Genomic DNA, 12,642 nt, shown 5'->3' with positions numbered 1-12,642 from the left:
TCATCCCCGCCATTGAATACCAGAAATTCGAAACCCTAAAACCAATATAACAAAATTAGACGAAAAGCAAAATCACGACAAACATGAAAGTATCGCAAAAAAAAAAAAAAACGTAAAGAAAAAGATACTTTGGAAAAAGTGATGAACAAGAATAGAAACCCACAGGGAATGCCCAAGTGGTAAAATAAGCGCACTTAATCCTTTAGGTAAACCCTCTTTTGACGTGGTAATCACCGATGTAATCCGATTAATTAGAAATTTGCCGCTGGAAAAATTAAAGGGAAAGGGAAACGAGGGAAATCTATGATGGGAAAAAGCAACTAATTGTATCTTTGCCGTGTCTCTAGCGATTAATCAAGAATTGAATTAATATGACGTAGCCGCACTAGCGAATAGGATAGCATGTCCTATTGCTCCATTTCTTATTGGTTAAGCTTAAATCTGGCAATGAGTCCAAGCACTTCCCAGAAAAAGGTAAAAGGAAAATCCATCTTTTGGGTTGCAATTTCAAGAAATTTTGGGAACAACTTATCAAGGAGGAACTGAAGAAACGTTGTGTGGGAGGCAAAGGACAAAGGGCTTCCTGTCTTGGGTGTATCCTTAGAAGGAAAATATGCTAATTTATACAAAGGTAGATGGGGAACATTACGTTTACTTCCTTCAGAGGACTGTTGCGCTTCTTTCAATTTATAGACAATATAATCAATAAGGACATTTCAGTGCATTTTGTAATTGTATCTTAGCCTTCATTGTAATTGAATACTGCTTTATGAGGATCGTTTCTCAATATTGATCGAACCTGTCATGAGCGTTCAACTTCACTACGTTGTGTGTCTTGTTCTTGGGAATTGCAGCATCCCTGAAAGTAGACACTTTTTTTCGAAGCTTCGTAGCTCATACATAATGTTGTAGCGATGTTTCCACACCGTTTAAAGTGAAATCCCAAACTCGCAGGTTGTTGAATCATTCATCTTACTTTTTCCATGTTTGTCCAGATGTTCTTCAGATATTTCAGCAACTCTACTGGTTGACAGTTGCCGTGCATGTTCGGTTTTTTAGGGTGGCATTTTCAATAATTTTCAGAATTCCAGCCCCATCCCTGCAGGGAGTACACTTTATGGTAATGAGGAGATGGAGGCTCCCAGCTTCAAACCTACTGAAAGCTCGTGGTGGTTGGAACATCGCAGCAATCAGCCTCCTTATAAATTTAAGGCGCTGCAAATGGGGAATATTTAAATATCACCAACATTATTTGCACCTTGCCGCGGTCCGATTTGACCCCACTCAGAGGATTGAAAGATCGATCCTTCAAGTTAAATGGAGTCAGCCCACAGTCTGCCTTACAAACAGCCGTATGCAAGGGACTCGCCTGCTTTTTGCTGTAAAAATAAGCGCTTAGTGAGTCACCTTGTCGGTGATGTTGTGCCACCACGTAAACCACGCCCCTACCTCCGATGTCGCGAAGCAGGTTCATCGGCTCCACGGCAGAGTTTGGATGATGCATTCGGAATTTGGACATAGTAGTCCGTATCCGCCACTGGACGTTTCCCAGATCAGTTTTCGTTCACGGCAATATTCCGAATGCATAAGCCAGTGAAGAATAGCGAACATATTCGACATTTGTCTAATCTAAATTCCATCCGAATATCACGGATGAACATGTCTTTTATTCGGAACAGATTTCTGAGGTGGTCGTCTACCAGCATACAACTTGATGTCATCTAAGTATATCAAGTAGGTCAGCTCGCACTTAGCACGTAGACCATATTTTATTGCAAAACCATGCTCCGTGGCATCATTTAGTATCCATGAAAGGGGGTTCAGTGCCGAATCTAGGGACGAAATCATCTTTTCAGCGTAATATACGCCCTGCAAGGTTTAAAATTACGGCACAACAGTTTACTGATTCCTTCAGTACTCTTGGAAACAAATTGACTGAAGTACAAGAAATACATCAGCGCTCATCCCCGCATCAGAGTTCCACGGCAAACTTGCCACGACATCGACAATGCTGTCGACCAATTTAAACAAATTTGAGGCTGGAATGGCAGGAACACCGATACTCGAGACTAAAGCAAGAGCTCGCAAATGCCACAAAGAAGCTAAGAAGTCCTCTGAAAGCAGAAACAAAAAGTGACTTCTAGCACTTCGCGAGCAGTCTCAGTCCCTATCGCAGCAACTGACTATTCTGCACAGAGTGCAACCAAAAACACTGAAGCAACCTGTGCAGGCTGACCCATCACTAAGGCTTGCTAAGGGAAACCGGGCGAGGAGAGATGTTCACCAAGGAGCAGTGTTTGCGACTTATCTGCAGGGTATTTTTCAAAAAAATTTCTCGGGCAGTGATCCACTTAAACCCAGGCTACCCCCTGCTAGGCCAGTAAGCAGATTTTGGATAAGAATGAAAGACGTCCTCAATTGCGAACTGCAGAAAGTCTATTGGAAAAACGCTCCTGACTTTGACAACATTACCGGCAAAATGGTTAAAGAGTTACCACCTAACGCTATCAAGTATCTGCTATTCAATCCTATCGCTGGTTAAAATGACCCCCAAGACTGGAAAGAATTTAACGCTAGCAAGCTCATATCATATTGGTGGACCTCGGCGCAAAACCGGGATGTCTGGAGTTCCTTATTAAGGCAGGCCTAGACCGGATACCGGTTGTTGCGCCGTTGATGACGATGATGATGATGAAGCTCATATCAGCCAGTGAACGCTTTTTGAAGGCCTCCTCCTGGCAAAACTCTCACCTTTTCTCATCGACAAAAAAGTGATTCCCCAATATCAATTTGGCTTCTGTAAAAGGCATAGTACGACGGAACAAGTTCAAAGAATTTTGACGGAAATTAGCGGAGCACTGGAGGAGAGGAAGTAGAAGAAGTGTTCTGCGGTGGAGATAACACAGGCATTCGAAGGTCTGGCACACAAAATGAAGAAGCTGTTTCCTGCTAATGTTCACAGGATTCTTGAATCCTATCTACTTGGGCCGAAGTTTAGATTTCGGTACAAAAGTTTTATCGCGCGTGACCACAACATCAATGCTGGTGTACCGCAAGGAAGCGTACTAGGACCGATGCTGTACCTTATCTACATATCAGACATGCCAACTAGCAATAATGATTAGTCGATTAGTATCTTGCACTCAACAGCGACATTTAAATCGAATCAAGGAATGGCTGATCAACTGGAAGATCAAAGTCAATGAGTTGAAATGCACTCGTATAAAATACATGGTCCTTCGGAAAACCTGTCCCCCTGTGGGGGTCCTCATACATGCAAAAGGTGGGTGTACATTTTTTTCGCCGAATATAGCCATGTTGGGTATCAAATAAAAGGTCTAAGTTAGTACTTTTCGAAACCTTAGTTTTGAAATTTACTGGAAAGACGGGGAATGCTGGAGATCGAAAATTATGATTTCTTTAACGGACCCTGTCTCAGAAACTACCCAACTGGCCACCGGGAAAACTCCGAACCCAGGGAATCCACCCCCCTCTCGCCAGGCTTGACTATTCTAAGTAATCCTAATTATGCTGCTAAAATATTTTAAAGTTATATCTGCGTCCTGCAAGAAGAGCTCTTAATAATGGAAAATTGCAACCACCTAGGCTTGAATTCAATCTAGTGTTCGTGGGCTCTCTCTTTGTTTCTAATGATCAAGAGATAGAGAGAACGAAAGAAGCAGGGAAGACTCCCAAGGCATTAAATTTTAAGTTATTTTACATATATTGCTGCCATTTAGGCTAGCTTAGTTGTTTTATATCTAAAATCTTGTATACTTTACTACTTCTGCTGGTCCCACCCTGTCTAACATATCTTTCTGTCTCCATATATCTGAATTTTAAAATCTACGCAAAAAGTCCATGTAGGAGCTGTATATTTACATACATATATCCCTGCTATGAAAACACGCTTCTTGATACTTTCTTACATCTCTGTATAGAGATTTAAGATTATTTTAGACTGCGCTTCGGTTATTATACATACATAAGGATTGCCTCGCCTATCGCGTTTACGAAACTTCCACTTCGCTTTGCCTGTGCTCCTATCTACCTCCTGTTATACCATTTATATGACTCCTGTCTCTATATATGGTTCTTATTTGTTGCTGAAGAATTTTCCTTATCACAAGTTTCTGCTTGAATGATTTTTTTGCACTTTTCCCGTATAAGCGAGGGATGTATAAAAATCTCTACACACCCTTATAGATATAATGCTTTCAACTTTTGCCCTTACAACTGGTGGAAATCTATTTTTAAAGCTTCTTAGTTTTATTTTATGTCGATTTAAAAAGAGAAACCTCTTCACAGGATTGTATCCATTGTGGAGAGTTTAAGAAATTGTGTTATGCGATACTTATGTTTTTAAGATCTTTTGAAAATTAGATGTTTATCTAATTTGCCTGTTGGCTACATTGTTTTGAGAATTTAGTGATTTTTAAAATAAGTAATCCAAATTTGACGAAATTCGTAGACTATCAAAACTTTGGAGAGTTTAGAAATCTCAGGTCAGCTTAACAAAGTGTGGAGAATTTCGTAATAACCTTCAAAAACTTCAGAGAATTTCAAAAATTGTGAAGTCCTTCTAAAATTGAACAGAGTTTCGACAACTATGGAATGTCAAAAATTACAGAAGGATTCGAAAACTGTGGAGACTTTCCGAATATCTGGAAAATCCAAAAAATCATAACAAGTCGGAAAACCGCCAAACGCTAATCTAGACCTTCCGTTTGATACCCCACATGACTATACTCGATGAAAAAAATTTTACACACCCTCTTTTGCACATGTGGGGACCTTCTCCCCCTTAAACTCAACCTGGAACCATGTTGCGCACTACATGCAATGGTATTCACAGGTCACATCTTTCTACCAAACTTCGTATCAATAGGAGTGACCGTTTCTGAGGGGAATGGTGTGACAGACAGACAGACGGACGAGCAGATAGGCATCACTGGGGAAAACGGCAGAAGTCAAAATGCGTAGAAATCAAGTAGTCATTAAATGTAAAGACAAAGACGAGATTACTATGAAGGAAGAAATTTGCCAAGTTTCACGGTCCTAGCTAGGTATATCGTCAATTCTATACCTACGGGAGGCGTATGGCGACCCGCAGACTGCGCGATAGCTTTACCTTTTTAAGCGGCGAAAAGAGCTATTATTGCCAGTAAAGTCCGGATAGGTTGGGTCGTCTGCCGGTTAAGAGGGCAGATTTCATTGGAAAATGTTTGAGGTGTCTAGAGTTTGAGCCCATAGCCAAAATTGTACAAATGGTCTCAGGTCGGAGCTATGCCGTAAATGTTGGAAAGAAGGTCACATTGCTAAAAATTGCGATGAAGGGCATCAATAGCGCTCGCATCACAAGCAGTAGCACATGTCCGGTGTTGAAAAAGTGGTCAACACTATTCGCAAATGACGTTCTTACAACTACATTTTAATCACTGCTTAGAACCTGCTCTTTCAAACGATAATTGACAGTAAAATTGACGGCACCATTGTCTGCGAATAGTACAAAGACCTACACAATGGAATTTAGGTTGCAGATAAAAGTGGGAAAACAATGATATGGTCATGCGGAAATCGCGCCATAGAAGGAACAATGAAGATTCTCGAGAGTGGCTTCACGCGAGCAAAAGTAGGTCTTATTTCCATCTACAGCCGCTATGCGGCACCAAGACTTACCGAAGAGGAGTTCCAATCGAGGATGGAGAGGCTAGCGAGCGATACAAGCGACCATAACCCTAAAATCCGGCGACTTTAGCCGATAGCCTGTAGAATGGGACAACCGAGAAACGAACGCAAGAAGACGTATATTACTAGAAGTTCTTTCTGGTCTGAATCTTGTTCTTTGATGCGTCAACAAACGACTTCCCGAAGAAGGTAACTGGGGTCAGTGATAGATACCACATTTGTTAGTGACATCTTAGCGAAGGGTCTTCAGTGGCACGTTAGTGAAAGTTTCACACACAGCGACCATCAGACCATCATTTTCGTATTTACCGAACTTCTGGTGGAACCCTAAAATCGAAGAATACTCCAAGACCTGCCTCAAGGCCAGGAGACGCAGTGAATGAAACAGAAACCAATCTGAATACGAGCAGCTACATGACTATACAAAGAGGCACGGGAAAAATTACATGTGGCTCTAGTAAGGAGTAAAGTGAAACACTTCAAGCGGCTGTGTAAAGAAGCTGGTTCGGACTCCGGGGTGGCCCCTACAAAACAATGATGTAAAAAATCAAAGGCAAACGTTCTCCATTGATTAATTGCCCTAACTTGCTAGACAGGGATAATGCGGAACCTTTGTCCACAAAACGTGTTTACCACTAGCTTTCCTATCGTCCAAGTAGATCTTGTCGAAATCCCAATGGTAAACGAGGAAGGGATCCTGGATACTGGGAAGGTCAACAATGGATTTGGTCAGCCGGTAGTGGCTAACGCAGCTAACACCGCACTTGACGAGCACAAAGCTGTGCAGTGATCACATTTGATGTGAAGAACGCCTTCAATTCCGTGAGCAAGATTATTGAGTCCCTAATCAACTTAAGCAGGCCGAGGTACCTTGTGTGTATCTTTGCCGACTTCTTGATCGACAGACTTCTGTGCTGCGAATCAGATGAAGGAATGAAATTATATCAAACAGTATGTGCCAGCATGTTCCACAAGTGTCCGTCCTAGGCCCACTCTTGTGGATTACTGATGCTAGACCTCCCTACTGGTGTGACCTCCATTTGTTTCGCGGACGACATTGGCGTGACGCTTGTTGCAGGCCTACTCGAAGAAGTGGAGCTTTATGCTAATGAAGCAGTCTATAACATTAAGTCCTGGCTAGAGAACACTGGTCTACTTCTCGCAGGACATAAGACAGAAGTAGTACTTATTATCAAGCGGAGAAAGTGCAGGTCCATGAAGATAAAAGTTGGAACACAAGCCATTCATTCCAAGCCTACACTCAAGTATGCACTTAGGCGTAATCATGGACCAGAGGCTAAACTTCAAATCACATGTGAAGTGTGCAGCAGCCAAAGCATAGAATATTGGAGCACTGATTGCGAGAATGCTACCAAACATAGGTGGCCCAAGGCCGAGCCATCGACTCCTTATTTCGATCCTACTGTATGCAGCCCCAGTGGGGGATGCGTATCGAGTAAGTGGACTACGAACATATTGCGCCTACAGGACAATATCTGATGAACCAGCCTGTGTGATAGCAGGAATGATCTCCATTGAGATTCTGGCGAGAGTAGGACAACGGCAGTTCGTACAAAGTGAAACTATCGAGGAATGGCCAGAGAAGTGGGACAGATCAGAAAAAGGCCGCTAGACCCACAGAATCATATGGAATATCCGGGAATGGATCGAGCGACCTCACGGCAAGGTAGACCTAACCCAGTTCTAGAGAGGACGCGGAGGTTATCGAGCATATTTCTATCGACTTGGGCATGATGATCCCCAAAGTGCCCCAATATTGCAGAGGACGCAGACCACGTTTTAAATCATTGTCCGAGATCCGCAGCCCAGAGGGCTGATATTTGTGGAAGGTTTTCAAAGCCCAGTTCATATAATCGAAGTGACTTCTGCTAGAGTTACTACAATATGATGACCAAAGGTGAGGTCAGACAAAGTAATAGCTGACCCTGGTCCCCATTAGTCTTTCACTTCTTCTGTATTAACCTAAATATATATTTTTTTTACATATTTCGAAATAATTCTAATTCGTACTCACGTTTATGTGTCTTTACAGAATTGGACGGTCATCATTCGGATGAAACTGGATCAGGTGAAGGTGATAATTCCAATACAGGATCAAATATTGGTATAACTGATGATGATCAGGCACGTTTACGATTAAAAAGGAAACTGCAAAGAAATAGAACATCATTTACAAATGATCAAATAGATAGCTTAGAAAAAGGTAATTAAAATTATTTAAAGTAATATCAGCAACTAATTAAGTAAAATATGTGGTCTTAGAATTAAATCTAAGTCACGTGTTCTCTTCATCGATGCTAACAAGTCCTCCAGCCTTGTTAGCTAGCATTTGGTAGCATTGATCAAGGGAACAAGTGGTTCCCGAAATATTGGTATTTGCAAGCTGCAAGTCCTCCAGATTTGTTATATAGCACTTGTCATCACTGATGGAGGGAACAAGTGGTTCCCGAAATATTGGTATTTGCAGGCTGCAAGTCCTTCAGACTTGTTAGATAGCACTTGGTAGCACTGATCAAGGGAACAAGTGGTTCCCGAAATATCGGTATTTGCAAGCTGCAAGTCCTTCAGACTTGTTAGATAGCACTTGGTAGCACTGATCAAGGGAACAAGTGGTTCCCGAAATATCGGTATTTGCCAGTTGCAAGTCCTTCAAACTTGTTATATAGCGCTTGTCAGCACTGATGGAGGGAACAAGTGGTTCCTGAAATATCGGTATTTGCAGGTTGTAAGTCACGAAAATAGTTCAATTTTTTAAGGAGACTTTTTAGATAATTAAAAAGATTAATAGAGATAAGTTAAAATTAAATATTTACTTAAAATTTTAGTCAATAAGAGAAAAACATATAAAAATGCAGCAACGTTACTAATTTCAATATTTTTTTTTACTTTTTCCCCTCCTCCCCCGCTATTTCCCCTCACTAAATGCCAATACTCATCCTCATTTCATTTTTTTTTCCAACCCTCCCTTCCTTTCTTCGTTTTTCCTACCCCAAAATTTCTCTACTTTCTTAATTATGATGGCTGGCGATGTTTCTGGGTTTAAATTCAGAATTTGAACGTACTCATTATCCAGATGTCTTTGCACGGGAACGTTTGGCCGCTAAAATCGGTCTACCCGAAGCACGTATACAGGTATGGTTTTCAAATCGTCGCGCTAAATGGCGTCGTGAAGAAAAATTACGCAATCAACGACGTACACCGAATACATCGAGTAATGGTACAAATACGGTTGCCGTAACCGGTAATGGAACGAATAGTACAGGTGGAAGTGGAGGTGGCCCAGATGGTAGTGGAGGCAGTAGTGGTGGATCATTAGGTGGAGGAGGTAATGTATAAATTCTTTTTTCATGCCTATAAATGCCCCATAAAGCACCCGATTTACATTGTAAGGACCCCGTTGTATCTAACAAACCCCAATTATCTCCATGGTCATCCCCTTGCAATCGAATCTGTTCAAAGAAAGTTCGCCCCTATAATAACTAAGACTGCCCCTCACTGAACATCTGAGGCAGAAGAAACAATGATCGAGGATGTGATCCATCGTGGATCCTTCCTTTCAATCGCGACCCTCGAGTCGGAAAATTTACGACTCCTCGCGCGTGGTCGAGCCTTCCGGTGCGTACCTACGCGCCTTCTAGGTCCTTCTCCTAGGTCCTCCCTCTAGATCATCTCCGGCCACTCAGGATGGTCGCATGACCAACGCAATCCCATTTTTGTCATTACAAATGGCGCCCAACGTGGGGTCCGAAATTTCCTAGCTTCTAATAACTTGAATCAATGGAAGATAGCCTATTCCGGCTCACCACTTCATTTTGGTGTGCCGGATAAGAGAATCAATAGAGTCTGAACATTGCTCCCGGCTAGGTTCCACGTACACTTGTCCTCATTTTTCAAGCTTTAGGTCTCACACCTTTTTCCCCAAGAAGCAAGTCTCCTGCCTGTTAATCCCTTCTTCAGTGCACCTTTTTCTGCTGAAGAAGTGAACAAATGGTCGCCGAAATACACTATTTTGGGTGTGTATTTAGGTTTTGCAAGTGAAATTTACAATTTTCCCAACCAATTCAGATTTTTCCAAACCAATTTCAGAAATTTCTACACTAATTTCAGACTCTTCCAAGTCAATTTCAGAATTTCCCATTTCAAATTCAGAATTTTTCATTTCTAATTCCGATTTTTGTCGGTTCTCTTCTGTCAAGTTTCTGAGCTGGGGTTCTTTGGAAAAAATCTGAACAGCTCATCAACTTTCTATCATTATTTATTTTAATGAACCATGGTGTCCGGTCTGTGAGAAAATCATCAATCATCATCATCAACGGCGCAATAACCGACGCAACCCAGCCTTAGTAAGGAACTCCAGACACCCCGGTTTTGCCCCGAGGTCCACTAATTCGATATCCCCAAAAGCCGTCTGGCATCCTGACCTACACCATCGCTCCATCTCAGGCAGGGTCTGCTATTTTTTTTCATGACCTCTAGATATAAAATCGTGTAGTAGTGACTGCAATTAACTGTGGGAGGATCTATAGAACCTCATTAATGTCCACAGAAAACCGAGAGGACTTCCCAAGGAGTTTAAATTGTGGCGCGACTATTACTTCAAACACTTGTCCTTCCTAGAGGACCCCATTGGACCATTATATTCTCAGACCAGTTCAGTGAAGCAAGTGATGATAGGGAATTAATGGACAGCCCAGATTTTTTTCAAAGAACCCGTATCCAGTGGTGAAAGGTTGGTAGAAAACTTGACGGAAGGATATTGTGTAAAAACCTGAATTGGGAATGGAAAATTTTGAATATGAAATGGAAAATTCTTAAATTGACTTGGAAAAGTCTGAAGTTAGTTTGGAAATTTCTGAATTTGACTTGAAAAACCTATATGTACACGGGACCCATGTGTCTTCTTCTTCTTTAGTGCAGGATATTCTGCTCAAAAATGGAATGAATAATTCCTTAAATGCTGGACCGCCAAGAATTCTTCAGATGGCGAATATATGTCCACTTCGACAGTCCAAATAAACGTTTTGATAGAGTTCATTCGGCAGCTGTGAAACATGGTGTCAAGTTTTGATAGAGTTCATTCGGCAGCTGTGAAACATGGTGTCAATCTGATTGCAATGGCTTGTATCCCGCCAACTATGTTGAGAGAATACTCTCCCCATTCCACATGTATAAAATTATTCAAAATTCATATAAAATTAAGGAAACATGACTAAAAGTTGATTCAAGTTGACAGAGGAGACAAAGTGGTCGTTATTGAATTTCTAACGGAGTACCCCATCATATAGAGGGGCCTCCTAGATACACATCAAAAAACAAAGAGCGTCTTCCAGGCGCTTCAAGGCAATATCTGTTAAAAGTTTTATGGTTTATTCAACAGGACTCTCTTCAATTGGTGGTAGTTCAGCAATAACAGGTTTAACTCCGCCACCACTTGCAGTTGGTGGTGTTGACTTACAATCAGGTAGTAGCGGACTATTGGGTGCTGGTATTCCGGGACATCATCATCATCACCATCATCATCATCATAATTTACCAACTATACCATCATTGTCACCACGTTTGAATTTGAATAGTGGTTTTGGTACAACCATGAGTAGCATGTATCCATCGATACATCATCCGCCCATGCCAATGAGCGATTCTTACAGGTAATTTATATTTTTTAAATTATAGGGTTTTTAGTATTTAATTAAATGTGCAGCAAAGGGTGATTTTCGTTGCCAGGATTTCTGCATTGCAAGTGATACTTTGAAGGTTCTTTTTACTCTTTTCTAAGTTTTAAAAAAGTCAGTTCAACGCTTTTATAGCTTCTCAGCTTAGTTAAACATGATAATGATCAACCCCCTGTTATTTTCTTCATCTCGCCTAGCCCTATGACATCAATGTCTTCATTTTCCCATCCGTCAATAACATCAATGCCATCATCTCCTAATATCGGTGTAGTACCAGCAGGCGTTACTAGCGTAGGTTGTTTACAACAGCAACGCAACCTAACACCTCCATCACCATATCAATGCCATATGGCAGCAAGGAGTGCATTGACACCTGTTGGAGGATCTTTAACCGGTAGTGGTAGCTCAGCTGCATTGAGCCATCATACATCTTCTGCAGGTTCTGGACCACTTGGTGCAGCATCACACACACATAGCACCTATGAGTCCTTAAATTTAGGTCAGTACGGGCCGTCTCTACCCTCAGCACCGGGATCTCTTTCTGTATCAGGGACTCCGACACGACATTCACCATGCAGTCCACATCAAACTTATCAAATGATTGGTAGCAGTACTGCCGGTGCATATTCAAATAATAATAGTGGCGCAGGTAAGAAAGGAATTTGGTTTTTATTTTAGTAGTGTAGTTTGTTACTAATTAACTTTCGGGGAAAAATAAACAAGAATATCTTTTTTTTTATACTTTTCTACTCCCTCATCTTTCTATGGGGTTGCATTATTTAGGTTTAATATCACCAGGAGTGTCTGTTCCAATAGCTGTCCCTGGCCAACCTCCAGATATGTCGTCACAATATTGGTCTCGGCTTCAGTGACATTGGTGTTAAAATTTAAACTTAATATATAATTAATTGAGAGCTATGAAAAAAAATAATAATAATTGGAAAACAAAGACTTGAAAGAATATTTATTTTATCTTATTTTCCAGGGAAATATTTGCACAAAATTAAATAAATAAATCAAATATTAGTGAAACGGTATATATAAAAAAAAAAGATTAAATAAAATAAAATGCTATCGGTTTATTATGGAAAATTTTGATAAGATTTGAAAAATTATATTTGAAGTCTTGAAAGTCTATATAATAAGATATGTGTCGAATATATTTAATATGAGTCAAATTATTTGAATGATTAAAAAAATATTGTCTATCAGATGCTGCTTTTATTATTTTTATTTTATTTTATTTTATTTTATTTAAATA

General features: G+C 40.8%; 1 protein-coding gene across 2 annotated transcripts in view; it reads left to right on the top strand.

The window, feature by feature from the left end:
- The window catches only part of LOC119660998 (paired box protein Pax-6-like), a 78,701-nt gene extending 66,328 nt beyond the window's left edge, over positions 1-12,373 (top strand). For both annotated transcript variants that reach the window (XM_038070095.1, XM_038070094.1), the window contains 5 exons: positions 7,742-7,912; positions 8,759-9,034; positions 11,087-11,357; positions 11,579-12,030; positions 12,165-12,373. In XM_038070095.1, coding sequence (XP_037926023.1) covers positions 7,742-7,912; positions 8,759-9,034; positions 11,087-11,357; positions 11,579-12,030; positions 12,165-12,253 — 1,259 coding nt within the window. In that variant the 3' untranslated portion in view covers positions 12,254-12,373. The remainder of the gene's footprint in view (positions 1-7,741; positions 7,913-8,758; positions 9,035-11,086; positions 11,358-11,578; positions 12,031-12,164) is intronic.
- Positions 12,374-12,642: the final 269 nt, after the last annotated feature.

Source organism: Hermetia illucens, chromosome 7, assembly GCF_905115235.1.
Source record: "Hermetia illucens chromosome 7, iHerIll2.2.curated.20191125, whole genome shotgun sequence".
NCBI classification, from domain to species: domain Eukaryota; kingdom Metazoa; phylum Arthropoda; class Insecta; order Diptera; family Stratiomyidae; genus Hermetia; species Hermetia illucens.
The sequence above is the reverse complement of the archived record's forward strand: the minus strand, read 5'-3'. Positions and strand labels throughout refer to the sequence as shown.